Here is a 16,466-nt window from a genome sequence, read left to right as displayed (position 1 = left end):
GTATCAGAAGAACTCTCTATAGCATATCTTGCTTTCCTACAGGTGAGAAGACTTGGATGAATTAACATAACAGAAGGAAGACCGGAAGCCATTGTTATATGGTGGTATAATGTATCAGCTGTTCTATCACTTCATACATATCGAGATTGCAGATAAGATATTACCTCATCAGAATTCATAACTTGAGCAATATGTTCCCTTTGACATTCAATTTTATTACTGATAACCCTATGTTACTGTAAATTCATTCATCTTCCTCCAAAGATGTACATGTTAAATTCTTCATTGCTATTTTAGCTCACCTGAGTCAATGACAAGTTTTTCTGATCAAAATGTGTCCATTGTACATCGTCGTTGTTTGCATTCTCCTCATCATAAACTTTCCTCATTTTCATATTCTTTTCCAGAACCACTGGGCAAATTTCAACCAAACTTGGCACAGAGCACCTTTGGGTGAAGGGGATTTAAATTTTTAAAATGAAGGGCCGTGCCCGTTCAAAAATGCAAAAATATGATGGGTAATTTTAAAATCTTCTCAAGAACCACTGGGCCTGAAGAAATAAAATTCATATGAAAGCTTATTGACATATTAAAATTTGTTAAATGTGTGCCTCCCCCCACCCTCCCCAGGGATAGCATGGTGCACAAAACGGGATGAAAAAAAAATACATGCAAATATATAGGGAAATTTTTTAATGTCTTCTGAAGAGGCACTGGCCAGAAAAGTACAGATTTACATCAAAGGTTTCTGATATAGTGCAGATTAAAATTTGTTAAAATCATAGCTCCGAGGGGTTGGATGGGTCCACAATAGGGGGTAAAAGTTTCACATACAAATATAATTCGGATATTTTTGAAGATCTTCTGAAGAACCACCATACCAGATATGTTTATGTTTACATGAAAGTTTCCGGACATAGTGCAGATCGAAGTTTGTAAAAATCATGGCCCCGGGGTGTAGGGTGGGGCCACAATATGGGAACAACGATTTACATGGGGAAAAAATGGGCAAATCTTCTAAAGAACCACTGAGCAAAAAAAGTTTCCAAAACATTTCTTTTAGTGATGTAACCAGTGAAAATAGACTTTTCTTCTATTCTTCTGTAACCAGTGAAAATAGACTTTTCTTCTATTCTTCTAGCTGCCCAAAGTTTTGCATACAAATATACACTGGACCATTTACATTTACATGTAAGCTTTCTGACATAGCACTGATTCAAAATCTCCCAGGGGCTGGGGTGGGTTAAGGTAGGAGCCACAATAGGGATTAAAGTTTTACATTCGAATATGTAGGGGGAATCATTCTGAGAATTTCACTTTTTAAATGGCATAAATAGTAGGTTTATCTCTTTTTGATGCGGCATAAACCTATAGCATTTGGCATACACCTGACCAAAACTCCTTGCAGGGAATGCACCACATTTCTCTCCCCTCAAAATTCAACCATACTTTTCTGTTCAGCCACTGTGGTTTGAATTCACGTTTTCTTTTTTTTCTTTTTTTTCATATAGCTTGCGTTTTTCTTGTTCTGATTTTTTTGTTTGTTTGACACCATTTGGTTTAATAACGGGCTTTGTGCCATCAAAATATTTTAACTGTAGAACCATTTACACGTCATTTGTTGACCTTCACCTCAAATTATATTTGCTAAGTCAGATGTATATTATTTTCTTTTAACATTCTTGCAATATTTGAATATTTGCGAAATAAAGAAAAAAGGACAACTCTTGTTATATTGTTAGGGAAAATTTTAATTTAAAAATCGATCCCAATAAAATTCATCAATGCAGATAAAAAAAAAAAAAACATCGACATTTAAAGACATTCGAATCATACGCTGAACAATTTGTCTAGAACACGTCATAATCTTCAAACCACTTACACACTTATGTCGTATATTTTAAAATCAATGGGAGCACAGCGATTTTTTTCTACCCACTGGTACTGGTACCGGTACCCATTCAGTTGGGAAAAATAGCGTCAAAATGGAACAAATTGGGAATTTTCTAACAATGTATCGGCAAATGATTTCAACTAAAAGAAAAGAAAAAAGAGAACAAAACAAGAAGTAGTCATGTCTTTACAAACTTTTTTACGCTAATATTTGCTGTTGTGAGATATAAGGAATCGTCATAGGCTCGTTTTAGAATTGTTGTAGTTCTACAAAACAACCGCACTGCCATGATCTGTACTTTCGATTTAATACCAGAAGTGGACATTTTAGTTAACTTCTACAACGTTTCAGACTAAGTAAATTACGATTTTTCGGCAAGTGAATTGGGAAATTTTAGTCTCAAAATTGGGAAAAAGCAATGGTTTTTGGCATTGGGAATGGTACTGTTTATCGGTACCAGTTATATAAGGAAAAAAATCGCTGGAGCACAATCCAGGTCCCAAAATAGATTTTGACGATTGTAAGGGAAAATATTTATTTTAAGTGCATTATCACACACGTACCATAATCATTTCTTTGTTTCTTGGAATTTGGCATCTAGACAATTCGGGATATCTTATTTGCACATGACATGGTACAACCTCATTTGGAATAGCCGCGGTGTATCGGTTAAATTCTGAGACTGGAAAATCTTTAAATATGGGTTAAGGTGACTCGGGTGAGCAATGTGGCTCATGGACCTCTTGTTTTAAATATCCTACAGTTGCCATATCACTGCATAGATGAATTCAATACTTTAGTTTTTCCACAGGTGATAGCAGTTAGATTTATCAGCATCACAAGATAACAGCTAGATATACCAGCATCACAAGGAGAGATAAAATGGAAAACATGTGGTGGTAACAATAGTAACATTGATAGATAGGAACTGATATTGTTTAGGGTAGGTTTATCCTCAAATCAAACTAAAAGCCCAGCTGAAGTTTGTTTTTTTTAATCAAGAGTTTTAGGTCATCTGAGTCTTTCAGGTGACCTAATAACATTGATCATCGTCCGTCGTCATGTGTCGTCCATTACCAAATTTACATTTTAACTTCTTCTTGAAAACTACACTGCTAAATGTTACCACTTTTGGTGTGGAACATCTTTAGGATCAAAGGAAAATAAATAATTGACTGTAAAATGTATGACCTTAATTGCCACTACTGGGACCTCATGGATACATAGGGCCAAATATTTTTTAAGAGACTATATATGAAAAATCATCTTCTCTACTCCCACAGATGTGGGATAAAAACTAAATGCATAATTATGATATCCATAAAGCCTGAAATGTGTGGAGAAAACCATTGCAGTTGATGAAATCTTCAAAAATCTTCCTCTTTACTCTTAGAAACGAAAGAGTCAAACTATTTAGCATGATTATGATATATACATGTTATAAGCAATATGAGTCCTTTACCTAAACTGTGAGTTGATAACCCTTGGGATCTGTAAATCATCTATCAAAATACCTTAGTGTTCTTTACTTTTGGACAGAAACCGTCAAATGGTTGATATAATTTAAAACTTGTGTAATGCGATAACACTTACTGAAAAATAAAACTTGTTGAAAACGCAATTTTTTTAAAAAAGATCCTTACTCCTGAACTTCAATAGGACAAACTGCTTGCATAATAACTTTTAGTTATATCAGTATATCTATACCTATTGCAAGCAACTAGCCCTAATCACCGTTATCGAACTGTTAGCTATACATATGTAATTACTCATAACGAGCAACTAGTTATAATTAATTAAAGAAAACAACTAGCCATTGTAATTACCTAAAACAAACAACCCGCCGTCATTACCTATAACGAGCAACTAGCCATCATTACCTATAGCGAGTAACTAGCCACCATTACCTATAACGAACAACTAGCCATCATTACCTATAGCGAGTAACTAGCCATCATTACCTATAACGAACAACTAGCCATCATTACCTATAGCGAGTAACTAGCCATCATTACCTATAACGAACAACTAGCCATCATTACCTATAGCGAGTAACTAGCCATCATTACCTATAACGAACAACTATCCATCATTACCTATAGCGAGCAACTAGCCATCATTACCTATAATGAGCAACTAGCCATCTTTACCTATAACGAGCAACTAGCCATTATAATTACCTATAACAAGCGACAAGCCACAATTACATAGAGCAAGCAACTATCCATCTTTACCTATAGCGAGCAACAAACCGTTAATTACCAATAGTGAGTAACAAGACATAATTACATATAGCGAGCAAATAGCCATCATTACCTATAGCAAGCAATCAGCTAGCAATACCTTTAGCGAGCAATTTGCAATCATGACTTACAGCAAGCAATTAGCCATAATTACCCCTAACAAGTAACTATCCACCATTACCTGTAGTGAGCAATAAACCATAATTATATATAGCGAGCAATTACACATCATTACCTAAAGCGAGCAAATAGCCATCATTACATATAACATGCAGCTAGTCATTATAGTTACCTATAGCGAGCAACTAGCCCTAACTACTAATAGTGCGCAACTAGCTTTGATTACCTATAAAGAGCAATTAGCCATCATTACTTACAGAATTCTTAGAAATATTCTCCTCTACACCCGAGCAAATAGAAAACATATTGTAGTTGTTAGTGTATATCACCTGTAAACAAAATTATATAAAAATCGCCATGTCTGTCTGTCTACATGTCCATCTTCTGTCCTTCCCTATTAATCTGCATCAGGGAGACAACTTGTAATAATAACATTTAATGATCAGTCAACATATTTGAAATCATTCTGTTCCTCAAGATTGAAAATTGCAATCATTGAACCATCAATGTACAACACTTGCAACAGACATTTAAGGATTTCCTGTGCGATACTCAGGTGACCGTTTCTGTCCATCGGTCAGTAACCTAAATGTTGAACTTTAATGGATTGATATATCAGTAGTTATAGTCTTTTCTAAGAAACTGTTTCAGTAAGATGAATGATAATTTATCACCACGTTGATATTGTGATTTCTTGATTTTTGACAGGTTCATACTGGACTTTCATGAGGTCCTGCAGAACTGAGAAAAGGAAGTCGACGTCAAAGTGGTAATGTTCCTATCACACATAAAGTGGTAATGTTCCTATCACACATAAAGTGGTAACGTTCCTATCACACATAAAGTGGTAATGTTCCTATCACACATAAAGTGGTAATGTTCCTATCACACATAAAGTGGTAACGTTCCTATCACACATAAAGTGGTAACGTTCCTATCACACATAAAGTGGTAATGTTCCTATCACACATAAAGTGGTAATGTTCCTATCACACATAAAGTGGTAATGTTCCTATCACACATAAAGTGGTAATGTTCCTATCACACATAAAGTGGTAATGTTCCTATCACACATAAAGTGGTAATGTTCCTATCACACATAAAGGGGTAATGTTCCTATCACACTTACATAGAGTTTTATCCTGGGATTCTGGTCTGTCTGTCTCCAACTTTAATTTGATCTGATCCTCTGAATTTTACAAGATATAGATTTTATACTTGAAAAACTAAAAAGTCAAAGTGATTTAACTGATTAAGTTCAAGGTCATTATTCAAAATCAGAGTCAAATTTGCTAATAGCATACATGGTTGTACAAGGGTAGTCTTAGTGCATTGTTGTTTCAGTTCCATTGCTCTAAGCTGACGAGTCACTTTAAGATATAATTTTCATTTTTGAAGTTACACGAAGGTATGAATTGCGATATTTCACATCAGCATACTTCATGAAGCATTATACAGTGTTTTATGAATGGGATATGCTGACGTGAAGTGTTGCAGTTCATACCCTCATGTATTTTCAAAAATGAAGGTTATTTTAGCTCATCTGAGCTGATATCTCATTAATCTTTTCTGATCACGTTTTGTCTGGTATTTGTCTATCTGCGTGCTGCCTGTCCATCCAGCCCTAAAATTTTAATATTTTTTACTTCTTCTTTTTACTAAGCCAATTTCATTTAAACTTGTCATAAAGCATCCTTGGAAGAAGGAAATATACATTAAGGACCATGTCCATTTCAAAGGGGAGATAATTAACAAAAGGCAAAGATAGGTTAAGTTCATTTTAAAAAAAATTCCTTTTAGAACCACTGGGCCATAAGAGTTTAAATTTGCATGAAATCTCCATGACATAGTATAGATTCAAGTTTATTCAAACCAAAGGGGATAAGAATAGGGCCACAATAGGGATCAAAGTTTTACATGAAAATGTATAGGTAGGAAGGGAACAATCTTTAATAACCTTGTTTTCAAGAGCCACTTGGCCAGAAAAGTAGAAATTTACATGAAGGCTCTATGAAATGAAGCAGATTTTATTCTGTTTAAACCATTGTGGGGCTACACTGGGTTAGGCTTGTTTTGAGGGGTATTGTGAGGTCACACTGGGTTAGTCATGTTTTAAGGGGTATTGTGGGACTACACTGGATTAGTCTTGTTTTAAGAGGTATTGTGGGAATAGACTGAGTTAGTCATGTTTTGAGGGGTATTGTGGGACTGCACTTGGTTAGTGATATTTTAAAGGGTATTGTGGGGCTACACCCGATTAGTGATGTTTTGAAGGGTATTGTGGGGTTACACTGGGTTAGTCATGATTTATGGGGTATTGTGGGGGTTCAGTGGGTTAGTTATGTTTTAAGGGGTATTTTGGGGATACACTGGATTAGTCATATTTAAGGGATATTGTGGGGCTACACTGGATTAGTCATCTTTTAAAGGGGTATTGTCGGGTTACACTGGGTTAGTCATGTTTTATGGGGTATTGTGGGGGTTCACTGGGTTGGTCATCTTTTAAGGGGTGTTGTCGGGCTACACTGAGTTGGCCATGTTTTAAAGGGTATTGTTGGACTACACTGGGTTAGTGATGTTTTAAGCGGTATTTTGGGACTACACTACAATAGTCGATGTTTTAAGGGGTAATGTGGAGCTACACTGGGTTCGTAATGTTTTAGGGGGTATTATGGGGCTACACTGGGTTTGTTATGTTTTAAGGGGTATTTTGGGGTTACACTGGGTTAGCCAAGTTTTAAGGGATATTGTTGGGCTACACTTGGTTACCCTTGTTTTAAGGGATTTTGTGGGGGTACACGGGGTTAGTCATGTTTTAAGGGGTATTGCGGGGCTGCACTGGATAGGTCATGTTTTAAGGGGTATTGTGGGGCTATACTGGGTTAATCATGTTTTAAGGGGTATTTTGGGGGTACACTGGGTTGGTCATCTTCTATGGGGTAAGGAGGGGCTACACTGGATTGGTCATGTTTTAAGGGGTATTGTGGGGCTACACTGAGTTGACCATGTTTTAAAGGGCATGGTGGGACTACACTGGGTTAGTTATGTTTTAAGGGGTATTGTGGAGCTAGAGTGGTTTACTCTTGGTTTAAGGGGTATCGTGGGGGGTACACTGGGTTAATCATGTTTTAAGGGGTATTATGGGGCTACACTGGGTTTGTCATGTTTTAAGGGGTATTGTGGGGTTACACTGGGTTAGCCAAGTTTTAAGGGATATTGTTGGGGTACACTTGGTTACCCTTGTTTTAAGGGATTTTGTGGGGGTACACTGGGGTTGTAATGTTTTAAGGGGTATTGCGGGGCTACACTGTATAAGTCATGTTTTAAGGGGTATTGTGGGGCTATACTGGGTTAGTCATGTTTTAAGGGGTATTTTGGGGGTACACTGGGTTGGTCATCTTCTTTGGGTTATTGTGGGGCTACACTGGATTGGTCATGTTTTAACGGGTGTTGTGGAGTTACACTGAGTTGGCCATGTTTTAAAGGATATGGTGGGACTACACTGGATTAGTCATGTTTTAAGGGTGTTGTGGGGTACACTGGATTAGTCATGTTTTAAGGGTATTTTGGGGGTACACTGGGTTGGTCATCTTCTATGGGGTATTGTGGGACTACACTGGGTTAGTCATGATTTAAGGGGTCTTGTGGGGCTACACTGGATTAGTCATGTTTTAAGGGGAATTGTGGGGTACACTGGGTTACCGTTGGTTTATGGGGTATTGTGAGGGCACACTGGGTTAGTCATGTTTTAAGGGATATTGTGGGGCTACACTGGCTTTGTCATGTTTTAAGGGGTATTGTAGGGCTACACTGGGTTAGTCATGTTTTAAGGGGTATTGTGGGGCTAGAGTGGTTTACTCTTGGTTTAAGGGGTATTGTGGGGTTACACTGGGTTAGCCAAGTTTTAAGGGATATTGTTGGGGTACACTTGGTTACCCTTGTTTTAAGGGATTTTGTGGGGGTACACTGGGGTTGTCATGTTTTAAGGGGTATTGCGGGGCTACACTGTATAAGTCATGTTTTAAGGGGTATTGTGGGGCTATACTGGGTTTGTCATGCTTTAAGGGGTATTGTGGGGTTACACTGGGTTAGCCAAGTTTTAAGGGATATTGTTGGGGTACACTTGGTTACCCTTGTTTTAAGGGATTTTGTGGGGGTACACTGGGGTAGTCATGTTTTAAGGGGTATTGCGGGGCTACACTGTATAAGTCATGTTTTAAGGGGTATTGTGGGGCTATACTGGGTTAGTCATGTTTTAAGGGGTATTTTGGGGGTACACTGGGTTGGTCATCTTCTATGGGTTATTGTGGGGCTACACTGGATTGGTCATGTTTTAAGGGGTATTGTGGAGTTACACTGAGTTGGCCATGTTTTAAAGGATATGGTGGGACTACACTGGATTAGTCATGTTTTAAGGGTTGTTGTGGGGTACACTGGATTAGTCATGTTTTAAGGGTATTTTGGGGGTACACTGGGTTGGTCATCTTCTATGGGGTATTGTGGGACTACACTGGGTTAGTCATGATTTAAGGGGTCTTGTGGGGCTACACTGGATTAGTCATGTTTTAAGGGGAATTGTGGGGTACACTGGGTTACCGTTGGTTTATGGGGTATTGTGAGGGCACACTGGGTTAGTCATGTCTTAAGGGATATTGTGGGGCTACACTGGCTTTGTCATGTTTTAAGGGGTATTGTAGGGCTACACTGGGTTAGTCATGTTTTAAGGGGTATTGTGGGGCTAGAGTGGTTTACTCTTGGTTTAAGGGGTATTGTGGGGTTACACTGGGTTAGCCAAGTTTTAAGGGATATTGTTGGGGTACACTTGGTTACCCTTGTTTTAAGGGATTTTGTGGGGGTACACTGGGGTTGTAATGTTTTAAGGGGTATTGCGGGGCTACACTGTATAAGTCATGTTTTAAGGGGTATTGTGGGGCTATACTGGGTTAGTCATGCTTTAAGGGGTATTGCGGGGTTACACTGGGTTAGCCAAGTTTTAAGGGATATTGTTGGGGTACACTGTATAAGTCATGTTTTAAGGGGTATTGTTGGGCTATACTGGGTTAGTCATGTTTTAAGGGGTATTTTCGGGGTACACTGGGTTGGTCATCTTCTATGGGTTATTGTGGGGCTACACTGGATTGGTCATGTTTTAAGGGGTATTGTGGAGTTACACTGAGTTGGCCATGTTTTAAAGGATATGGTGGGACTACACTGGATTAGTCATGTTTTAAGGGTTGTTGTGGGGTACACTGAATTAGTCATGTTTTAAGGGGTATTGTGGGGTACACTGGGTTGGGTTACCGTTGGTTTATGGGGTATTGTGAGGGCACACTGGGTTAGTCATGTTTTAAGGGGTATTGCGGGGCTACACTGGATTAGTCATGTTTTTAGGTGTATTGTGGGGGTACACTGAGTTAGTCATGTTTTAAGGGGTATTGTGGGGCTACACTGGAATAGTAATGTTTTAAGGGGTAATGTGGGGTACATTGGGTTTTTCATGTTTTAAGGGGTATTGTGGGGATACACTGGAATAGTAATGTTTTAAGGGGTAATGTGGGGCTACATTGGGTTTTTCATGTTTTAAGGGGTATTCTGGGGCTACACTGGGTGAGTCATGTTTTAAGGGGTATTTTCGGGCTACACTGGATTAGTTATGTTTTAAGGGGTATTGTGGGTGCACACTTGGTTAATAATGTTTTAAGGGGTATTGTGGGGCTACACTGGGTTTGTCATGTTTTAAGGGGTATTGTGGAGTTACACTGGGTTAGCCAAGTTTTAAGGGATATTGTTGGGCTACACTTGGTTACCCTTGTTTTAAGGGATTTTGGGGTACACTGCGTTAGTCATGTTTTAAGGATATTGCAGAACTACACTTGGTTAATCATGTTTTAAGGGGTAGTGTGGGGGTACACTGGGTTAGTCATGTTTTAAAGGGTATTTTGGGGCTACACTGGGTTACCCTTGTTTGAAGGGGTATTGTGGGGACACACTGGATTGGTCATGTTTTAATGGGTATTGTGGGGCTACACTGAGTTGGCCATGTTTTAAAGGGTATTGTTGGACTACACTGGGTTTGTCATGTTTTAAGGGGTATTGTGGGGCTACACCGGGTTTGTCATGTTTTAAGGGGTATTGTGGGGTATACTACGTTAGTCATGTTTTAAGGGGTATTGTGGGGGTACACTGGGTTGGTCATTTTCTATAGGGGATTGTGGGGCTACACTGGATTAATAATGTTTTAAGGGGTATTGTGGGTGCACACTTGGTTAATAATGTTTTAAGGGGTATTGTGGGGCTACACTGGGTTTGTCATGTTTTAAGGGGTATTGTGGAGTTACACTGGGTTAGCCAAGTTTTAACGGATATTGTTGTTCTACACTTGGTTACCCTTGTTTTAAGGGATTTTATGGGGTACACTGGGTTAGTCATGTTTTAAGGGTATTGCGGGACTACACTGGGGTAATCATGTTTTAAGAGGTATAGTGGGGGTACACTGGGTTAGTCATGTTTTAAGGGGTATTTTGGGGCTACACTGGGTGACCGTTGTTTTAAGGGGTATTGTGGGGCTACACTGGGTTCGTCATGTTTTAATGGTATTGTGGGGCTACACTGGATTAGTCACGTTATAAGGGGTGTTGTGGGACTACACTGGGTTAGTCATGTTTTAAGGGATTTTGTGGGGCTACACTGGATTAGTCATGTTTTAAGGGGTATTGTGGGGCTACACTGGATTAGCCTTGATTTAAGGGGTATTGTGGGACTACACTGGGTTAGTTATGTTTTAACGGGTATTGTGGGACTACACTGGATTAGTCATGTTTTAAGGGTATTGTGGGGCTACACTGGATTAGCCTTGTTTTAAGGGGTATTTTGGGGTACACTGGTTTAGTCATGTTTTAAGGGTATTTCGGGGCTACACTGGATTAGTCATAATTTAAGGGGTATTGTGGTTTACAATGGATTAGTCATGTTTTAAGGGGTATTGTGGGGTACACTGGATTAGTCATGTTTTAAGGGGTATTGTGGGGTACACTGGGTTAGTCATGTTTTAAGGGGTATTGTGGGGCTACACTGATTAGTGATGTTTTAAGGGGTATTGTGGGGTACACTGGATTAATCATGTTTTAAGGGGTATTGTGGGGCTACAATTAAGGATTGAAGTATTACGTGGGGATATAAAGGGAGATTATATAAAAGTGTTATTCTCAAGAAAAACAGCGCCATGATTAGTCATATTGATTTTCAAGCATCCCTACGTAGTGAAAATGCAGGTTGGTTCAAATCAATCCCAGCTGCTCCCCCACCCCAAAATAGTGTGGGGAGAGAATAGGGGATCAAAGTGTGACATAAGTGTTGATAGGGAAATATTTTTGAGAATATTCATCTCACCAACAGAAGGGTAATGATTAGTCATGTTAATATGCAATTATTTACTCGCAGTTCAAATTCAAGTTTGTTCAAGTCAGGGGCTCTAATGGTAGGGTGGGACCACAATAGGAGATAAACGTTTTATATGAGAATATGCAGACACTTAATTTAAAGGAATTTTTCAAGAGGAGCAGGGCCACATTAAATCCATCTAAATTCAAATGCTCCCAAGTTGTGTTGATTCAATGTTCCCATTTCCCTGTGGGGGGGATTGTTTTTGTCCTGGATATAGGTCTCTGCATAATTCTAATTTAACTTTTGAATAGTGAGTTATAAGACCCTCATTTTTCATATTTACTTTCTTTGTGACAAGATCTTTTTATGGCAGAGTTTGTTTGTGACCTTGACCTTAGAGATTGGTCTCCTTTTCAGAAAACTCAATGTTTCCTGACGTTTTTCAGAAAAAAAATTGTGCTTGATTTCTATATACATGTAGATATCCTTTGGCAAGACCTTAGAGAAAAACTTACTGTTAAGAAAACCTAACCTACTCAATATTTCCTAATATCAGTTAAGATAGAGCTTTCTTATTTTCTACATACTTGTAGATATCGTATGAAAAGACGTTTCATTTCAAAGAATGATATCTGACTTTGTGACCTTGACTTTCTCCACAATAACAAGGTCATATTATCACATTATTTTTGTATTGGTATCGAGGCATCTCCATGTTGTGTGAATTCAAGTTGGTTTTGTCTTGACCCTTTGGGGCTAAGTTTGGGTCAACTATATGATAAAAAAAGCTTAGAAAAAAAATCATAACCGCTTAACAACAGTAGGGTCAGGGTGACTCAGGTGAGCGATGTGTGTCATCCTCTTGTTTATGCAGAAAAGGGGTCAATTAAAATTATTCAGTAAACTATGGAGATCTATTTAAATGTATTAATCACATGATGGGAATGTTTATATCCAAAATGATGCAACTCTTGGAATATGTATTATGTAAAAATGAATGTAAATTCAATGATTGCTACTTTCCAGTTTCTCTAGCTTTATACTGTGTATTTGATTTCAGATTGTATTCTTAAAGACCCAGACCCTCCACATCATGGCCACACTAGGACTCAGTACTCAGCTAAAAGTACGACAATGTTCTCAATGTCAGAGGGACACTGAATTTTACTGTAACACATGTAAACGTGATCTGTGTTTACAGTGTAAAAAGAAACATGTCATTGATCTACATACCAAACACCATGATGTTGTGATTTACCGTGAGAAGTTTAACTACATCCCCAGACAAGAGATCTGTGTCAGACATCCAGACAGGTTCTATGAAATGTTCTGTCAGTCGTGTGAACTTTCTGTCTGTTTCCGATGTTTAGAGCACCGAAAACACCAAATACTGGATCTTAGAACAGCCTATCAAACAAAGCGACAACAACACCGAGAAATCATTGACAACATCAGAAGTGAGACTCTCTATAACTGTCGTGTTCTCCTGGCAGGAATCCAAACTGATATCCAAACTTGTCCCCCACAAATCTGTCACCGTCAATCACAGATGTCAACAAAAGCCCAGAGACTGAAGGATCTGATTGACACTGTGGTATGTGATGTTAAAACAAGATACCGAGGTTTATTGATTGATAGAATACAACAACAGAAGAGAAAAATGAACAGAGAACTAGTTCACCTACAGAACTATGAAGACAGATATGAACAATCAGCAAACAGAGCGGTACAATTCCTCTTGTTTATAAAGACCAGTCGTGTCCCCCAGATAAAGAACAGTCCTAGTCAGTTATTGAGTGTCATCACAGAAATCCAAATGACAACAGGAAAACGACAAGTAGGAATAGACGAGTGTGTGAAACTGATGTCCACACCTGTATTACACACGTCTGTCTGTGTGACAGGTGTTAGTCGTGTGGTACACATATCTCGTGTGATGTCAGATCGGGTCTGGGTCTCTGATTATAACAATCTCATCTTGACAGACACAACAGGAGACACTATACACCGTGTGACAGATATAGGATGGTATAGAGGACACACAGTGAACAGTTCTGGTGAACTGATTTATATAGACAGTGATTATAACATCAACAAACTGTCTACAGACAATAAAACAGTCACCAGACTGATACAGAGTACATCACCATGGTATCCACGGTGTGTGTACTGCTCCCCGTCCACTGGAGATCTGATGGTGGGGATGTGGAACATTGATACAAAGACAGGCAAGGTAACCCGGTACAACAGTAGTGGTCAACACATCCTGACCATAGAACACGACAACACAGGTCACACACTGTATAGTGTTCCTCTCTATATCACAGAGAACAATAACGGTGATATCATTGTGTCTGACAGGATTAATGATGACCGTGGTGCTGTAGTGGTGAAAGAGCGCGGGGGGAGACATCGATTCTCCTACACAGAACCTCCATCAGGATCATCACTAGCACCATGGGGAATCTGTACAGACGCGCTGTCACACATCCTGGTGTGTGATGATAACACCCACACAGTACAGATGATTGACAAGGACGGTCACTTCCTGTCTCTGTTACTGACACGACAACACGGGATAAACACACCATGGAGCCTGAACTATGATGATAAAACTCACCTTCTCTGGGTCGGATCATGGTACACCAACACAGTGTCTGTACATAGATATCTACAGAGGAGGTACTCTCTGACTGGTAAGTACTAGTAGTACTGTAGTTTATTGTACTATATCAGTCAATATAAAAACACATGTTAATTACAGTGTGGGATATGATTAGATGCATTGTTTAGTTTTAATTACAGTGTGGGTTATCATTAGAGGTAGTGTTTAGTTTTAATTACAGTGTGGGTTATAATTAGAGATAGTGTTTAGTTTTAATTACAGTGTGGGTTATCATTAGAGATAGTGTTTAGTTTTAATTACAGTGTGGGTTATAATTAGAGGTAGTGTTTAGATTTAATTACAGTGTGGGTTATAATTAGAGGTAGTGTTTAGTTTTAATTACAATGTGGGTTATAAATAAAGGTAGTGTTTAGTTTTAATTACAGTGTGGGTTATAATTAGAGGTAGTGTTTAGTTTTATAATTACAGTGTGGGTTATAATTAGAGATAATGTTTAGTTTTAATTACAGTGTGGGTTATAATTAGAGGTAGTGTTTAGTTTTAATTACAATGTGGGTTATAATTAGAGGTAGTGTTTAGTTTTATAATTACTGTGTGGGTTATAATTAGAGGTAGTGTTTAGTTTTATAATTACAGTGTGGGTTATAAATAGAGGTAGTGTTTAGTTTTAATTACAGTGTGGGTTATAAATAGAGGTAGTGTTAAGTTTTAATTACAGTGTGGGCTATAATTAGAGGTAATGTTTAGTTTTAATTACAGTGTGGGTTATAATTAGAGGTAGTGTTTATTTTTATAATTACAGTTTGTGTTATAATTAGAGGTAAAGTTTAGTGTTAATTACAGTGTGTGTTGTAATTATAGAGTTAGTGTTTAGTTTGCATTAACATGATTGAAAAATATCTCTACCATATTTATATATATTTGTGATAGTATTATAAATATCGAATTTATGTATATGAATGTATATCTATATGTCTTATATATTAATTTTCTTAAAAGTAATATAGTGTATGATTTAAATATGTATATATGTGTGTGTCTATATATGTATATGTGTGTATATATATATATATGTATGTATATATGTGTGTTTATATATGTATGTGTGTGTTTATGTATATATACGTATGTAATTAGTTTTTAATTTATCGTGAGAAATGGTCGTGTAAAGTATTGAAAAGTCATACGTTTTGATGTTATTGATTTGAGAAAAGTATTGTGATTTCAAATTTATTGAAAGTTCAACGTTTTTAGAATTCACAAAAAAACAACAACAAAAAAACATGATTAATCAGTGTGGGTTATAATTAGAGGTAGTATTTAGTTTTAATTACAGTGTGGGCTATAAATAAAGGTAGTGTATAGTTTTAATTACAGTGTGGGTTATAATTAGAGGTAGTGTTTAGTTTTAATTACAGTGTGGGTTATAATTAGAGATAGTGTTTAGGTTTAATTACAGTGTGAGTTATGATTTGAGGAAGTGTTTAATTTTAATTACAGTGTGGGTTATAAATAGAGGTAATGTTTAATTTTAGTTATAGTCTGGGTTATAAATTTATAGAGGTAGTCATGGTAGTGTTTAGTTTTAATTACAGTGTGAGTTATAATTAAAGGTAGTGTTTAGTTTTAATTACAGTTAGGGTTATAATTAAAGGTAGTGTTTAGTTTTAATAACAGTGTGGGTTATAATTAAAGGTAGTGTTTAGTTTTAATTACTGTGTGGGTTATAATTAGAGGTAGTGTTTAGTTTTAATTACAGTATAGGTTATAAATAGAGGTAGTGTTTAGTTTTAATTACAGTCTGGGTTATAATTAGAGGTAGTGTTTAGTTTTAATTAGAGTGTGGGTTATAATTAAAGGTAGTGTTTAGGTTTAATTACAGTGTGGGTTATAATTAGCGGTAATGTTTAGTACTAATTACAGTCTGGGTTATAAATTTATAGAGAATGTTGAGTTTTAATTACGGTGTGGGTTATGATTAGAGGTAGTGTTTAGTTTTAATTACAGTGTGGGTTATAGATAAAGGTAGTGTTTAGTTTTAATTGCAGTGTGGGCTATAATTAAAGGTAGTGTTTAGTGTTAATTACAGTGTGGGCTATAATTAAAGGTAGTGTTTAGTGTTAATTACAGTGTGGGTTATAATTAGAAGTAGTGATTAGTTTTAATTACAGTGCAGGATATAAATAGTGGTAATTAATGT

The 16,466-nt window shown here is 37.3% G+C and overlaps 1 protein-coding gene across 2 annotated transcripts in view; it reads left to right on the top strand.

The window, feature by feature from the left end:
- Positions 1 to 16,466, top strand: part of LOC125666209 (uncharacterized) — a 137,313-nt gene that overhangs the window by 7,814 nt on the left and 113,033 nt on the right. For both annotated transcript variants that reach the window (XM_056151597.1, XM_056151598.1), the window contains exons 2-4: positions 43 to 2,793; positions 4,966 to 5,026; positions 12,701 to 14,336. In XM_056151597.1, coding sequence (XP_056007572.1) covers positions 12,734 to 14,336 — 1,603 coding nt within the window. In that variant the 5' untranslated portion in view covers positions 43 to 2,793; positions 4,966 to 5,026; positions 12,701 to 12,733. The remainder of the gene's footprint in view (positions 1 to 42; positions 2,794 to 4,965; positions 5,027 to 12,700; positions 14,337 to 16,466) is intronic.

The sequence above is a fragment of the Ostrea edulis genome, chromosome 10 (genome assembly GCF_947568905.1).
Source record: "Ostrea edulis chromosome 10, xbOstEdul1.1, whole genome shotgun sequence".
NCBI lineage: Eukaryota > Metazoa > Mollusca > Bivalvia > Ostreida > Ostreidae > Ostrea > Ostrea edulis.
The sequence above is the reverse complement of the archived record's forward strand: the minus strand, read 5'-3'. Positions and strand labels throughout refer to the sequence as shown.